At 45.9% G+C, this 17,892-nt stretch overlaps 1 protein-coding gene across 1 annotated transcript in view; it reads left to right on the top strand.

The window, feature by feature from the left end:
• pappa2 (pappalysin 2) overlaps positions 1-17,892 on the top strand; it is a 565,518-nt gene that overhangs the window by 46,784 nt on the left and 500,842 nt on the right. Inside the window, exon 2 of the mRNA XM_067990736.1 lies at positions 3,751-4,813. Coding sequence (XP_067846837.1) covers positions 3,751-4,813 — 1,063 coding nt within the window. The remainder of the gene's footprint in view (positions 1-3,750; positions 4,814-17,892) is intronic.

Here is a 17,892-nt window from a genome sequence, read left to right as displayed (position 1 = left end):
GAATCTTACAACACCAGGTTATAGTCCAACAGTTTTATTTGTTGGACTCTAACCTGGTGTTGTAAGATTCCTTACATTTGTCCACCCCAGTCCATCACCGGCATCTCCACATCATGGCCACTAAAGTAAATAGACCAAGGCCCTTAAGCCTATCTAAGTAGCTGAGGTTCCTTAAACTAGGAATCATTCTTGTAGCTCTCCTCTGGACCTTTTCCAAGGCCACTATATCACATAAGAACATAAGAAATAGGGGCGGGGGTAGGCTGTATGGCCCCTCGAGCCTGCCTCGCCATTCAATAAGATCATGACTGATCTTCTAACTCAACTCCACTTTCCCGCCCTATCCCCATATCCCCTGATTCCCTGAGAGTCCAAAAATCTGTTGACCTCATTCTCGAATATGCTCAACGACGGAGCATCCACAGCCCTCTGGATAGAGAATTCCAAAGATTCACAACCCCTGAGTGAAGAAATTTTCTTCATCTCGGCCCTAAATGGCTGACCCCTTACCTTGAGACTATGAGCCCTAGTTCTAGACTCTCCAGCTAGGGAAATCACACCATGTGGGGGGACCAAAACTGGGTGCAATAGTCCAGATGCAGTCTGACCAGCGACCTGTATAGTAACAAAATGATATCCTTTGATTTATACGGAATGGTTCTATTAATACAACCCAATGCCTTGTTAGCTTCAGCTACAGTTTCTCTACATTGGTCATGAACCAGTAGTGATCTGTGCACAGTGACACCAAGATCCTTTTATCGTTCACAACTTCTTTCAGTATTGTTCCCTACAAATGATACGTGTATTCTGTGTTGCCCCTACCAACGTGCATAGTGCTACATTTATCCAAGTTAAGCACCATTTGCCAATGTGTGGCCCATTCCCTGAGCACATCTAAATATTTTTGCATTTGATTGCGCTCCTCTACTGTCTTAATCCTTGCACAGATTTTGGTGTCATCGGCAAACTTACTCACCATACACCCAACACCACTGACCAGGTCATTAATAAAGACAGTGAAGAGTAGCAGGCCTAGGACTGATCCCTGGGGGACACCACCAGTAATATGTCTCCAGGCTGAACTACATCCGTTGTCTACAACTTTATGGCTGCGGGATTGGAACCAATTTCTAATCCAGCATATCAAACTCCTACTGATACCACAAGATTCTATCCTATCAAGCGCGACAGGTCTTGCTTTCCTTTGGCAAAACCCTCCACTACTTCAGGATCTTCCTGGAGAACAAAGATAAGCCCCAGCTTCCTTTCTCCACCACTAATCATCTCTTAGAACACCTCCCCACACCGACCTCCACCCTCGCCTCCAACAACAAATGTGAGGAGCTCACAGACTTCTTTGTCACTAGGATTGTGGCCACCCGTTCAGCTGCCTCTGCCAGTTCCCCCCTTTCCCTAGTCCTGAACCCACATCTTTCTCTAGTTTCCCTCCTATCTCCATTCGTGCCCTCTCTGAGCTTATCTTGTCCAGGAGACCCACCTCCTGCTCTCTTGACCCCATTCCCACTAAACTGCTGACCACACAACTTCCCTTTCTGGCTCTCATTATAACAAATTGTAAATAGTTCCGTCTCATCAGGTACTGTCCCCCTGCCTTTTGAAACACTGTCAACATCCCCTCCTCAACTCACCTCGACCCCTCGGTCCTTGCAAACTTCCCTTTCCTCACCAAAGTCCATGAACGTGTTGCCACCTCCGAAACCGGTGCCCATTTTCGCCGCAACTCAATGTTTGAATCTTTCCAGTTGGGTTTTTGGCCCTCACGGCCCTGATCAAAGTCACAAATTACACCTTCTGTGACTGTGATCGTGGTGCACTATCCCTTTTCGTCCACCTCGACCTCTCTGCAGCTTTGACACAGTCAACCACACCCTCCTCCTCCAACATCTCTCCTCTGTTGTCCAGCTCGGTGGGACTGCCCTCACTTGGTTCCTCTCTTTCTTGGCTCCCTCCTCTTCCTCATCTACATATTTCTCCTTGACAATATCATTGAAAGACATGGAGTCACTTCCACACACTGACAATACCCAGCTCTCCCTCTCCATCTGCTCTGTTGATCCCTCCACTGCCTTTGTCTTGTCTGACATCCAGTCTTGGATAGGCTGCAGTTTCTTCCCAGTTAAACATTGGGAAGACTGTTGTCTTCAGCCCCAGCCACAGACTCCATACTCTTGCCACCAATTCCATCCCACTCCCTGGCCACTCTCTCAGGTTGAATAAGTTTGTTCGCAACCTCGGCATGTTATTCGACCCTGAGCTGAATCTCCGACCCCCATGTTCTCTCCATCACAAAGACTGTCCACTTCCACCTCCGTAACATCGCCCGTCTCCAGCCCTGCCTCAGCTCATCTGCTGCTGAAACCCTCAACTGTGCCTCAATTACAATGCTGTCCTGGCCAATCCCATCTTCCGTGTTCTGTAAACTTCAGTTCAGCCCAAACTCTACTGCCTTTATCCTAACTCGCATCAAGTCCCCTTCACCCATCACCCGTGCTCGCTGACCTACACCAGCCCCCGATCCCCAATGCCTCCAATTTAAAATTCTGAGCCTCGTGTTTAAATCCTTTCATGGCCTCACCCCTCCCTATCTCTGTAACCTCCCCCAGCCCTACAATAGCCCCCCCTCCCAACACGAACTCCACATCCCTCCAACTCTGGTCTCTTGTACATTCCCCCTTACTTCACCCCACTGTTGGTGGCCATGCCTTCAGCAGCCTAGACCCCACACTGTATAATTCACTCCCTCAACTTCTCCACCTCCTTTTTCAAGAGCTTCCTTAAAACCCCCCTTTTTGACCAAGCTTTCGGTGATCCCTCCTAATATCTCCTTCTGTGGCTCGGCATTATTTTTATCTGATTACGCCTCTGTGAAGCACCTTGGGATGTTGTTCTGCATTATAGGTGCTATATAAATGCAAGTTGTTGTGTTGTTACTAAACTTGTTTATTGTATTAGGACTGATACACTTGGTTACCAACGAAACATCACACTTTAAACTAATGTTCTGTAATCTCAGGAGATACGTTTAATGAATAACCTCAAATTATTACAATTACACCCATCCCCAGTGTCCCATCTGCACCCACTGGTTTTTTTTATAGCCTGCTGTTACATGCTTCAAACTGCTCTCACCACGTGCAACTCAGGTTTGGAAGGACAAAATGAACGATATCCTGCTGTGGGCCTAGTCCTAAAATCACGCATTGCCAGCATTCCAGGGGCTTGAGCTCATAATCTAGGCTGGCTGTCCAGTGCAGTACTGAGGGAGTGCTGCACTGTTGGAGGTGCCGTCTTTCGGATGAAATGTTAAACCGAGGCCCTGCCTGCCCCCTCGGGTGGACGTAAAAGATCCCAGGGCACTATTTCGAAGAAGAGCAGGTGAGTTCTCCCGATGTTCTGGCCAATATTTTATCCCTCAACAAACATCACTAAAAAAACAGATTATTTGGCCTCAATCACATTGTTTTTGTGGGATCTTGCTGTGCGCAAATTGGCTGCCGCGTTTCCTACATTACAACAGTGACTACGCTTCAAAAGTATTTCATTGGCTGTAAAGCGCTTTGGGACGTCCTGAGGTCGTGAAAGGCGCTATATAAATGCAGGCTCTCTTTCTTTACACCACACAGGAGACGATTTGTCAGGGGCCTCACAGTAATACATTACCATTACTAATCTCGTACACAATGCGTCCAAGTGAAATGATAGGTTTATTCTTGTCTTTTCTTGCAGGACTTTTTGATAACTGCTCCTATTCACTCAGTGAGAAGGGCTGGATGATTGGCATTCAATCAGTGGAATACTCTGGGAGGAAGGATCCCCGTTTCTTCTTCTCTCTCCGTACAGACCGAGCGAAGAAAGCCACCACGGTCTTCGCCCACCACCGTTACCATGCCAACGCCTGGACTTACGTGGCCGCTTCCTATGATGGCCAGCAGATGATGCTGTACGTTAATGGAGCCAGAGTTGGGGCCAGCACCGGACAGTTGGGGGACCTGCACAGTGTGTTTATGAGCTCCTGCCGGACATTACTAATTGGTGGGGACAGCTCTGAGGATGGGCACAGTTTCCGTGGTTACCTGGGCAGCTTCATCCTCTGGAAAACTGCAAAGTCTCAAGAAGAATTAATGAAGAATTATCATCAAAATATGCACAGGGAAGATTCCTTCTTGGTCTTGAATGCAGATTTCTCTAAGATGGAAGATCAGTGGATACCAGATAAGGAAAGCCAATATCCCACCTGGGACATCGTACATCTACCAGAGCCAGAGCTGGCATCTCCTTTCACCCCTCCGCCATGTGGACTGACAGTTTGTGACAATATTGACATCATCAAGAACTACAACAGTTACTGGCCGCTGAGGGGTGAAAAGCTGATGCGCTACAGAGTGATCAACGTCCACGATGACAAGCGGCAAAACCCCACGGTTACGAAGCAGCAGATCGAGCTCCAGCACCAGGCGTTGAACGAGGCCTTCAGCAGGTACAACATAACATGGGACCTCACCGTCACTAACGTCCTCAACACGACCATTCGCAACCGAATCATTCTGGTCAACTGTGAGAAGAGCAAGATCGGGAATGACCACTGCGACCCTGAGTGTGACCACCCCTTGACGGGGTATGACGGAGGGGACTGCCGCTTTCTGGGGAGGTGCTATGTCTGGAAAAGGAGGGACGGGATCTGTAACATGGAATGCAATAATATCCTGGATGACTTCGATGATGGTGACTGTTGCGATCCCACGAGTACAGATGTGAGGAAAACTTGTTTTGACCCGGACTCTCCAGAAAGGTAGGAATCACTTATTTTTTTGGTAGTAGTGTTTTTGTTGAATTACGCGCATGTCACAGTAAGACATTGTCAGTGTTGGGGATTGCAACATGTTCATGCGTTCAGCATTAAGTACTTCCAAATCAAGTGCATCGCAGGTTAAATGTAGAATAGCTGAAACAATATGACTCAACCTCCATTTCAGAAGAACACCAGTGTGACATTTCCATTTCCTGTCCTTGTGGCCTGTCGAAATAAGATTGCCAAATTGGGGCAGTTTTTGACAGGAGACTTTTGCAGCCAACAGAGAGGAGACTTTGATCTGATCAGTTTGGGCTGAATTTGAACCTAGGTCCCAAAAATGAAAGGTCAGTGTGCTAATACTTCGTAGTCGCCTGAGAGATGCAAAAAAAAGGAAAGAAACCATTCAAAACCAATTTGGGGAAAAGGATTCTTGGAAATTCCTCTCTGACCCCCCCCCCCCCCGGAGGTGATCAAGACACGAGTTCCCGGAGACCCCAGTGACCATGACACATCACCCAACACCCCACTTACCTTTTGACCGCGGTGATACCAGCCTAGACCAGGAATATGTCCAGTTCCCTTTTGAACATCTGCAGCACCGAAATTCCTTTTAAGAAAGTGGTATTTTTGTTTTCGGGTTGCATTCACTCCGATGTCATCCAGTCAAGGGGCTTAAGAGGACAACAAAAGATGTGAGAGTGAATATAGTGAATAGGAGGGGCAAATTTATTGTGTTATTGGTCTTTTCTTGGGGGGGGGGGGTGGGGGAAGAGTTGCAGGGATGAGTATAATGGCAGAGACTGATGACCACAGTAAAAGATTGTGCGATTATTGCTGTGATTCTGACATTACTACTGCAGCTTATTGGTCATTAATAAGCAGGGAGGAACGCAGTCAATATGTAAGGGGTAATTTTGCGAGACTCCACTCCCAGCATGAAGCTTGCTGGACAGGAGCACAGCTCACATGATTGGTGCTGGCCTGTTATTGCGCTGTTTCTGAGCCATTCTCTCAACTAGTGAGGTTCCATGCTGGGAGGAGAGCGTCAATCATTATTATACTTGAAAATAATTGAAAAACTTTGCCCATTTATAAATTTCTGTATCTAGATATTATTAAAAATCTTGCTTCTGTCACACTTTTTATGTCAACACTTATAGTGGAAACTTCTTATGCAAACCTTTTATAATGGGATTGTGCGTGTAAATGTTTTATAATGGGGAAACCATGTGTAATCATTTTACCATCGCAGTTTATTGGCAAACCAATTGAATCACTCAAAATGTTTTTTGCAAGAAATTTCATCTGCCATTTTTCCTCTCAAGTGAAATTTCTCATGTCCAAAATGAGGATTTGAACAACACAAAGTCAGTAAATTACATATTTTACAACAACATGATTAAGTTTATCCGTTCATTTTTTTTTGGTGTGTCTTTTAATGCCTTCGTTAAAGTCGTCACTTGAAGGCCTCGGGCTTTTCCGAAGGCCTGGGCTTAGATTTCGTATTTGTGCCCGGGGCTGTGACACTCTGAGCTGAAGGCAGGTCCTGCTTCCTGAGCATGTGCAGTGTGCAAAATTTCCAAGGGTGTATCAGTACCATTGAAACTAGCCAAATGATAGACTGCTCCTCTCTGACCCCTACCAAAATCCATTTAGTTGTTTTTACAAAATAATTGAACAAAAAGCTGGAAGACAAAGTTCACAAACTTTACTCAGGTAGCATTTATATTGATTGAATGTTTTTTCTTAAAAAAGAGAGGCAGTATGTGGATGTGTGTGTGTTAGAGAGGGGGAGAAACTAATTACACATCTGATGTAGCTTTGGTTGGTACTCAAGATATAAATGTTCTACAAACTTGAGAAATCATATTAAGCGGGGGGACAGGGGACACACAGACAGAGGGTCTTTGTTTATCCTCCTTTGAATTTAATTTTTAAACAAAAGACCTGATTTTAACTCCGGGCCAGTTTTGGGTGGGAGGGTAGCGGCATGAATTGGGAATTCACCGACTGCTCCAGACGGCGTTTCAGTCCCACCGGCCGACTTCCCTCCCATTCTGGGTGGGAAGCGTCAAGAAAAATTGCAGGGCCGAGGCCAGGTAGGTGATGGGATCGGCTGCCGGGGCTGTCCCGTGGGTGGGGTCTTGCGACCAGGAAGGTGGGGGGGTGGGTGGAGGGCGAGTCTGCGCCAGGAGAGGCCTAAGCTTTGATTGTGGGGCTCGGAGCAGCACGGCCTCATGGCCCCACAAGGGAAGTAAAAAAAAAAATCTGACCTTTTTGGGCCTCTCTGGCCCTGATCCCCTTCCCCACTGTCTGCACCTGGCCACCGGGTCTCGACATGCATATGTGAGAAAGGACCCCGTCGGTTTTGGGTGGGCGCCCCTTACCACTTGTTCCGTTGAGCAGATCGAAATCGGGAATGGTCAGCTCCTGGCGTCTCCAGGCCGATTAAATAACCTGGGCAATTTTTACTGCCTACCTGCCCCGCCCGGTATCTGCTGGGCAACTCGGGTTAAAATTGTCCCCAAAGAGTTGACTTTTGAAAGCAAATGGAACCCCTCTAATTATCACTTGGGTTTTGTTGATAGTTAAAAAATATAAACATTCTAGTCACTGATACCAAATGCAAAGAAAGTAGAAACTGCTGACTGTTAAATGACTGAGAGGGAGACTGGTACTGTGTGATTTAGGCTGTATTGAATGGTAACCTGGGGAGGCCTAGAACACAAGTATGTTTACCTCCAATTAAAACAAGATGTTGTTATCGATTAAAGCAGAACTTTTTATATTGAGCTAACTGTGGAAGGAAAGAAAGTAAACACCTGCCTTGTGAAGGTCCTTTGATATTCCTGAGGGCTACTTCACTCAACATTTTTACTGCCTACCTTTAATAACATAGAATCTACAGCACAAAAACAGGCCATTCGGCCCAACTGATCGATGCCGTGTTTATACTCCACATGGGCCTCCTCCCACTCTAATTACCTCTTCTCATCCTGACCCCAGACCCCTCTCTTCCCTTCTCCCTCATGTATGCATCAAACCTCCCCTTAAATGTGTCACTGCTATCTGCGTCAGCCACTCCATGTGGCAGTGTGTTCCACATTCTCACCATTCTCTGTGTGAAGAAATTCCTCCTAAGTTCTTCATTTGATCTGTTAGGAGCTATCTTATATTTATGCCCCCTTGTTCTGGACTCGCCCACAAGTGGTAACAGTCACTCCACATCCACCCCCCGACCCCCCCAACTATCGAACCCCTTCATAATTTCAAACACCAGTGTTGTGACATCTTTGTCAGAAGCAACTTCAGTCTGGGTACTTGATGATGGGATTGTTGCTCTCTGAATTGGATGCATGTGAGGTACATAGAGGTGGCATCTGAAATAATGTTTGTATTAAATTCACACGGTAAAGTGATTGTAACACTTATCAGATTGCTCTAGAGTGACCGAGGGTTCGAGTTTCAATTTGACGCCCAGGTGTAAAACTAACATTGTGGAATGGCCGACCATTATGGAAATGGAAATTTCTATAACAGGTGACTAATCCACAAGGCTAGTTTTATACCTAGTCGGCAAGTTGAAAATCCGCATATGTCATTAAAGAAGGGCTGTGGGGGTGTATTAGAGAGAGCCATAATGAAGCATGTAGCACAATCTGTTTTATTGAGGAACCACGATGAAGGGTCAGATCCATAGTGCAGTACATGACCCAGGCTGAAAAAGATAGGATCATTCAAGGAGTGACACAGAACATGGGGGTTTAAAAGTCCGCCCATTAAAGGAAGAAGATGAGACCAAGGGAAGTTAAAAGCTCCACAGTTTTGAGAACCTGGGAAAAAAATGAGTTTGAGTTGGATCCAGTGCAATGAGTCTTCAATTCAATTCAGGGAGGAGGAGCTGAATGAAAGATTGCATATTTGGAACTTCAGAGGGATAAGAGAGAAAGGCTGATAGTAGAAAATACATCAATAATATTGATAAACCAGAGAGACGTGAAATGTCAAAGGGTAGAGGTGATAGAAGGGCCACCTATCAGATGACAAGCTTGTTACTGCATGCAGTCCAGGAGTGTGTGTGTAAGTAAATCCAATTCTTGGGAATTTCTTAAATTTCATCTTTATTGCTATGAATGTTAGAGAGAGCCAACAGGACAGTCAGCTCTTTGCTGACATTGAAATTTAAATGATATTCAGATATTTAGTGAGCAGAGCTCCGTTTTCACTGGCCAGAGAGCCAAGCGAAGCTAGCAGTATAACTCAGATCTGCCCCACATCACTCTAAAAAGGCACCAATCTCAAACTATTCCTGTTAGTGCAAAAATACTCCCGGGAGAGGTGTGTGATACATCAGAATATTTCTTGAGGTCAGTAGGGAACAGCTGCTAGTTCTCCCTGTAACTGATGGCTATTTATCCCTCAACCAATACTGCTAGAACAGATTACTTGGTCGTTTATCTCAAGGCGGGACCTTGCTATGGGCAATTTGGCTGCTGCATTTCCTACATAACAACAGTGACTACACTTCAAAAGTACATCATTAGCTGTGAAGTACTTTGTGACATCCTGAGGATGTGAAAGGCATTTCTTTCTTTCTTTCTTTCTTTGAGAAGGGGCCTTGGCTCAGGCTACTTGGTGCTTTCACTGAGTGAGCAGCTTCCACCACAGCAGAAGTACAGTGTTACCAGAAACATTGGATGAATGGGCGTGTAATTGGCAAATTAATTACAATATAGATAAGTGTGAGGTATTACAATTTGGTGGGAAGAATAAGGGGGCCACATACTGCTCGGCTAATAAGAGTTTAAATGGGATAGAGGAGCAGAGGGATGTGGGGGTACAGACACACAAATCACTAAAAGTAGCAACGCAGATTAATAAGGCCATAAAAAAGCAAATCAAGCACTGGGGTTCATTTCTAGAGGGATAGACTTGAAAAGCAGAGAAGGTATGTTAAACTTGTATAGAACCTTGGTTAGACCACACTTGGAGCACTGTGAACAGTTCTGGTCTCCATATTATAAAAGGATATAGAGGCACTGGAGAAGGTGCAAAAACGATTTACAAAAATGATACCAGAACTGAGTGGTTACACCTATCAGGAAAGATTGACCAGGCTGGGGGCCTTTTCTCCAGAAAAGAGAAGACTGAGGGGTGACCTGATAGAGGCCTTTAAGACTATGAAAGGGTTTGATAGGGTAGACGTAGAGAAGATGTTTCCACTTGTGGGGGAGACCAAAACCAGGGGCCATAAATATAAGATAGTCACTAATAAATCCAATCGGGAATTCAGGAGAAACTTCTTTACCCAGAGAGTGGTTAGAATGTGGAACTCACTACCACAGGGAGTAGTTGAGACGAATAGCATTGATGCATTTAAGGGGAAGGTAGATAAACACATGAGGGAGAAAGGAATAGAAGGGTATGCTGATAGGGTTAGATGAAGTAAGGTGGGAGGAGACTCATGCGGAGCTTAGACACTGGCATAGAGCAGTTGGGCAGAATGGCCTGTTTCTGTGCTGTACATTCTATGTAATTATATCTTTGGTTCTGGGACTCTAGGTTTTGGCACTGGCTAAGTTTCTCAAGTTAAGGTGGAGACTCATATTTAGGAGACTAAGGCAACATGAGTAAAGTATTTAAGAGTCCTCTATCAGAAGATATTTGGTGCCAGCACCACACCCAAAGCTTGTGAGCCAACTCACTGGAGCCACTCACACTACAGGAGGAAGGAGGAGGGATGGGTGCTGGTCCAAACCGAATCTAACTGTCCTGTGTCGTAGAAACATCTCTGACCATTTGGCTCCCACCCATATATCTGGGAGAAATTTTCAAAGACTCAGAATCAGACTTCGATAAAGAGACAGAAGAAATTGATTCAAAAACAACGTTGTACATTGGGACAGTGACTAGACTTGTTATCTTCAAAGCCAAATTTTTCCTTGGACATCCGTTTGTGGTGGAGTTTTGCGTCTACACTGAAACACCAATAGGTCTTTTGATATTTGAGTATGGTGGATGGGACTGGGCCCAGGCTACATGATGCATTTTAGCCTCGACAGAAGGCAAGTAAGAGGATACCTTGTAGAAATATGAAACTATCAAGAGGGTTAGAAAATAGAAATTGGAGCATTACTTCTAAGTAAACCGCAACAGTTGGCCGAAGGGTCGAGATTCAAACTGATGATAAAAACAAATTTAAGATTCATGTTGGGAAGAGTATCTTCACAAAAAGAGCAATGGACACTTGAAACAGACTTCCAGGTAGGGTTGTGGGGGCGATAATCTCTGAGGCATTCAAGAGGCAATCGGACATTGTGATGGGGCCATTTCCTCAAAGGTGGATGAGCTAACACAGGTTGAATGCCCTCCCTCCCTTGTGATCTGGGAACATTCTACCAAATCCAACGTGCCAGTTCTTAAAGCAGACAGAAACACATTGCAGCATTTGCTTTTTTTGGACAATGGAGCTTGTGGGTTCAAGCTCCATTGCAGAGCTTGAGTGGAAAATCCAGTGCATTACCGATGGAGCGTTGCATTGTCGGAGGCGCCTCTTCCAGTGATTTAGGTTGATGTTAAAGATCCCACAGTACTATCTGAAGGAGAGCTAAAAGTTCCCCTGGTGTGATGACCTCAGTTCCTCCATTAACCAATATTATCAGATAAATTGTCACTATTCCCACTGCACCTCGCAGTGCATAAAATGGCTGGAATTATAACGCAATGTAATAATAACTCACTGGAATGAAGCACTCTGAGATATTTCTGAGGTGTGATAAGGTGCCCTATAAATGAGAGTGTGTTTTTTTCTTTTTTCGAGCAATTGGCTGTGCCTATTTATGTATATGGCACTACTCATTGTGGAACAGAAAGCAGTGAGACAGCAAGGAATGATGTGTAAATATTGGCCTTCTTGTTTTAACGATACGGCCTTGGACTTCTGCTTGATATAAAGAACCAAGAGCTAAGTAAAGATTAGCACTCCCTGCTAGGCAAAGGGTTATGAACTAAATATAGTGAACTTTTGATGGGCATGAGCAAATTTAGACAGATTTGAAATGTAGAAAAAAAGATGTAGCCAGGTGATTTGCTACAGTGTGGTAGCTGACAGCTTAATATAGATTCCTAGAAGATCACCACCTGGTGTACAGGCTAAGCTATTGCTTGTATATGTTAAGCACTGGTCATTGTGGAGCTCCGGAAGCAGAGAGAGAGCAAACAGTGATGTTATGAATAAAGTCTTCCTGTTTGGAATATTCATCCTCTGACCTCTCCTTGGTGATGTAAGAACCAGAGATTGGTAAAACATGGACCGAGACCGAAGGGGACCCGACTGAAGATTTAGCAGATGACATTCATTCTATAAATAATAGTTCGGCGGAGTCCAGAAGGTAACAGCACTTCTCTGCTGAAAGAAGAGTGAGTGACCTCCACCAAGCTGCACTATCAAGATAACTGCGGCTGCCAAAATAATTTGAGAATTCTTGGCATTTTGGAGGGATTTGAAGGCAGAGAGCCAGCTGATTTTATTTACTAACTTTTGATTGAGTCACTGGAGCTGGCCATGGTGCTGATTAAGTGATCAAGCAGGACAGCCACATTCCTGTTCCGAAACAAGAGGGGGAGTCTTTGCAGTCAAAGTGCTCAGATCGTGAATAGCAGGTCAAAGCAAAGAGCTGTCCAGTCAGTGAGGACAAATGGAGAACTGTAACTATTGTTTGTTACGGCCCCCTTTTGTCTGACCTACTAAGAAAGGGGAAATGTTTTGATGGTTGTTAACACTTTACAAGCAATCCATAATATTCTCAACTTCAGTTCTAAATAAAGAACACCTCCACTGCCTTAATCTCATCACCACAATCAAACAAAAAAGAACTTGCATTTATACAGCGCCTTTCACAACCTCAAGATGTCTCAAAATGCTTTACAGCCAATGAAATACTTTTGAAGTGTAGTCACTGTTGTAATGTAGCAAACATGACAGCCACACAGCAAGGTCCCACAAACAGCAACGAGATAGTGTTTTTTAGTGATAAATATTGGCCAGGACACCGGGCAGAACTCCCCTGCACTTCTTCAAATAGTGCCACAAGATCTTTTATGTCTACCTGAGACGAGAGTCGGAGCGGGCCTTTGTTTGACATCTCATCTGAACGAAGGCACCTCCGACAGTGCAACACTCTCTTAGTACTGCACTGGAGTGTCAGCCTAGACTTTGTGCTGAAGGCTCTGTAATGGGATTTGAACCCATGACTTTCTTGACGCAGAGGCGAGAGCGCCAGCAACTGAGTCACGGCTAACACTAATCAAAACGGTTCTGATACAAATCAAGGTCAGGCCCGCTGAACCGATTCCCAGTCAGATCCTACACGTTCAGCTACCTGGCTCAGGGTTTTTTTTGCTTGTCTGTTGCAGGTTAAAATTAACTCTGGACTGATTATGTGACCTGTGCTCCCATCTGAGGAGGCTCCACACTGGGCGAGGAGCTTTGCAAAGTTACCCCTGTATTGCCCATTCTTTTGATGCCAGATACTGCATTGTTTATATTGTATCCAAGGTTTAATCAGCGCTAAGTCTGCTAGCAGTTGGGAGGCGGTAACTGCCTTTTTTATTTTACTTAAGATGATATCCAATATAGAATAAAGTTAGAAAAACTACAGATGCACACAAGCATATCTAGGGGGAATAGAAACAGAAAATGCTGGAAACACTCAGCAGGTCAGGCAGTATCTGTGGCGAGAGAAACAGAATTAATGTTTCAGGTCGATGGGGTTTCATCGATGACCTTCTGATGACAGGTCATTGACCTGAAACATTAACTCCATTCCCCTCTCCACAGATGCTGCCGGACCTGCTGAGTGTTTCCAGCATTTTCTGTTTCTCTTTCAGATTTCCAGCATCCGCAGTGTTTAGCTTTTATTTTAATACCTGGGGGAAGGTTTGGTTTGCTGTTACCATATTTGATATGGTCGGGGGGCAGTCGGTAAATGAGACAGCGACGCGCCAGGTCTCTGGCACCATTTCCACTGTTTTCGAAGCTCCTGAAAATATTAACCAGAACTTCATCTACTTCCTCTCTCGTTTCCCGGAGGACCACGAGGGCGTGTCCCATCTGGCTCGGGGTTTTCTGTAGATCTTTAGGCCCTGAAATCCCACGGGGTTTCTCCCGGTTTCCTGTCGTAACTTCGGGAGACTGGCGGATCCCCCAGGGAAATGGGAAGATAGCTAAAAATGTCCACTTACACTGGGGGAGGTGGGGGGGCTGTTCTGTTAGTTTCTCACCAAAGCTGTGGCCGGAAAACCAGGAGAACCGCCGCGGAATTTCGAGGCTTAAATTCTTTGATGGAACGAATTCCAGATCTGTTTGTTTATACGCAGGAATCTATCACAGAAGGACAGCAGACCGGTTGGGTGAATGGTCTTTTCTTGTTCCATGCTTTATCTTTTGTTCTCCCCTCCCCTCCCGAAAACGCTGCCTCCTTATTGGCATAGGATTCCATGGGCACTTCTCATCCTTGGTATGGCTTGGTACTGCACTGGCAGGTGCATTTACTCACCCAGCTACCCGGGTGCCTCAAAGAGGTACTTTTTAAAGAAGTGAACCTGCCTCTTTGACCAAGCTTTTGGTCACCTGTCCTAATATCTCCTTACGTGGCTCAGTGTCAAATTTTGCCTTGTAATGCTCCTGTGGAGCGCCTTGGAACGTTTTACTATGTTAAAGGGACTATATAAATGCAGATTGCTGTTGTCTGTGGAAGGCAATGGCTTATGCCAGGGTTGCGTTTCACGGGCACACTGGCAACCCTCTGGTACCTCACCAAATGGCCGTTCTTCACGTGCCAACCTAGACTGTGAGTATCGGGAGGTTATCAGGCGTTCAGATGTAGTCCCCAGCGTCACCTGCAGTGCCCACGGGCTGCTCACTGGGTGGTGATCAGATGTAGTCCCCAGCGTCACCTGCAGTGCCCACGGGCTGCTCACTGGGTGGTGATCAGATGTAGTCCCCAGCGTCACCTGCAGTGCCCACGGGCTGCTCACTGGGTGGTGATCAGATGTTGCCCCCAGCATCACCTGCAGTGCCCACGGGCTGCACACTGGGTGGTGATCAGATGTAGTCCCCAGCATCACCTGCAGTGCCCACGGGCTGCTCACTGGGTGGTGATCAGATGTAGTCCCCAGCGTCACCTGCAGTGCCCACGGGCTGCTCACTGGGTGGTGATCAGATGTAGTCCCCAGCGTCACCTGCAGTGCCCACGGGCTGCTCACTGGGTGGTGATCAGATGTTGCCCCCAGCATCACCTGCAGTGCCCACGGGCTGCTCACTGGGTGGTGATCAGATGTAGTCCCCAGCGTCACCTGCAGTGCCCACGGGCTGCTCACTGGGTGGTGATCAGATGTAGTCCCCAGCGTCACCTGCAGTGCCCACGGGCTGCTCACTGGGTGCTGATCAGATGTAGTCCCCAGCATCACCTGCAGTGCCCACGGGCTGCACACTGGGTGGTGATCAGAAGCAGGAACCTTGCCTTCCTTTCCTCCTCCCCAGCCCAAAAACCCTGAGGCCCCCAACTGTTGCCTTGGCTGAGATCAGCTGAGCCAGCAGAGACCGGGGATCCTCCTGATCTGTGCAGATCAGTACCACATCATTCGGCCCATTTACCCACTGATCCAATTTGAATTCACATTCAGGTCATCTTATAATCCGTAATATAACTTTGACTGCCTTGATTGCCAAACAAAGTTAAAGTGCACAATTTTCTATACATAAAATGGTTTATTCTTCCACTGGGTAGTAATAAAGGATTGATAGGAATGCAGGAAGATGTTAGGAGAATCATTTTATAATTGGGTACACTGTTAATAGAAGACATGGGCCATGTGTTTAAAAGGCATGACCAGTAACCAAGCTTAAGATGACAAAACGAGGTGACAAATAGATAATTGGCAATCTCTAGGGGACATTAAGTGAGCTCCAGTAAAGTGGAGTAAGGATTTGCTGCAGTGTGATAATTATATTAAATACACTTATTAGCACCAGGTCAATTGATTCCTTGAAAAGAGGGAGGAACATAACTGCTTCAGAAACAAATTGATGATTACAGTGAGAAGTATCAATGTGTGGAGAATAATTGATCCCTATTGGGAATATCATGTGTGCTCCTAAGTTGTTGGCATTAACCTCAGAGCCATTCATCATCCAGCTCAACTCAGCCCCTGGCACCCCCTGAGCGAGTTGGCATCCAATTTGATGCCACGTGTTGCTGAACCAGTTGGTGGCCTGCACATTCAGTCCACCTGTTTTCGCGGCCATGTTGAGGTTGTTTAACCTCTCCCTCTCCTGCTGAGAAGCAACTGGAGCCCCTGACAGTCAGGCACGTGACCTGTGACGTTACGCCACCTGATGGGTTATTGCCCTGAACCTGTGAGGGTGAGTTAACAAAGGTTTGCACGTACAAACGCACATGCTCAATACACACAGAGATGTGCAAACACTCAAACACTGTGGTGTAAATTTCCTCGTTGAGGTGAGTTGTGCTTATTCCGGAGACACGTGCGTGTACTCAATCAGAACTTCCTAATATCTTTGGAAATTATGGAACTTTACTGGGACCAGAGTCAACTTCAGATTCTCTCCATATCCGAACAAACATGGAGATTGAAAGGCTAAACTGAAGCCAGATAGCAGCACGGTCTTAATTGAGGAGTGAATAGAGGGGGATTTTCACACAGCAAACTGGAAAACTGGTGCATCTTAGAAAGCTGGCAAAGGAGCACAAGTGTGAGTAAACCATTTAAATTGATCATTTAAATCTAAAATATGGGCTTGCCACTGATCTAAAGTATGCAGACACTAGTAAGCTGGGTTCAACCGCCTGCTCAGTTACAGTCGACGGGTATGCTCTAACCTCAATGAGGTGCACACAGCCTTTTCCAACATACACATGCACACACATACCTGAAACATTCAGACCAGGATGGAGCCTGTTCACAGTGGTAAGTGATTTACTTTGGAGGATGAAGTCATGCAAACAGCCTTTAATAGTTTTTAAAATTCTAAACATTTCATCTTTTGCCAAGTACAACTGCGCTACAACCAAAACATATGAGCAATAAACTGGGGATTTAAATGTCCTTGTGCAGCTCTCACTTGACAGCGCTCCAAATACAGAAGCAATTAACTATGCTGTGGATTGGAAGGAAGTTTGAGAAAACTCTGTTTGTGCAGGTGATGAAATATTTCATTTGCACTGTTTTGTCGGAATATATTTTTACTGCTAATTTCCTCAGCGTGTCGTGGGTTTCTCGCTGTGGAACTTGAGGTTTCAGAAGGGGCAGGAATTGCAGTCTGTTACACCGGTATTTCGACCCTGGGAGCCAACAAGTAGAGCTTTCTCCCCCCAGCACACCGTCATCACAAGGCACTCAGAGGGCACTGGGGCTAAGAACTCCACACTGACCTTATCTGGAGGTGGAGCTGCAGTTTGAATGGCCTGTCAACTTGCACAACACTTAATGCAAACATAAAGCCTCAGACGCCCGCTCGTCTCCATCAGTCATCTCTTCCTGCAATCTCCAGACGATTAAAACCTGAGCTCAACATCGCCTAACCGCCGTTGCATGACATCGTCTCTTCCGCTGGGCTTCCCCCCGCCCCCCCCCCCACAACCCCCCGCCACCCAACCATATGTCGGTGTGCTAAGCTATCAGCTTTCGTCCTTCACTGCGGTCTCTCAACGGTTAAAGAAAGGTCAACCATTGCATGTCCCTCTAGTTGAAATGCTCGGGCGAACATGAGGCAGAATGGAGCAATTCAACACCTCATGGATGGCTTCTGGCATTCTTTTTTATTCGTTCATGGGATGTGGGCGTCGCTGGCAAGGCCAGCGTTATTGCCCATCCCTAATTGCCCTTGAGAAGGTGGTGGTGAGCCCCTTAAATGGCAAAGGCTTCCTTTTGTTCTTGGGTGAACGTGCTGTCTATCATTTTGTTTTCCCATGGCTTCATATGGTCTACCCTTCCAGGCTTCTCCTCTCCTGAAGCCAGTGTCTCATTCTTTGTATAGTTGCACATCCACAGGC

This window comes from Heptranchias perlo, chromosome 9, assembly GCF_035084215.1.
Source record: "Heptranchias perlo isolate sHepPer1 chromosome 9, sHepPer1.hap1, whole genome shotgun sequence".
NCBI classification, from domain to species: Eukaryota; Metazoa; Chordata; class Chondrichthyes; order Hexanchiformes; family Hexanchidae; genus Heptranchias; species Heptranchias perlo.
Note: the sequence above shows the minus strand (reverse complement) of the source record. Positions and strands in the feature narration are given on the sequence as shown.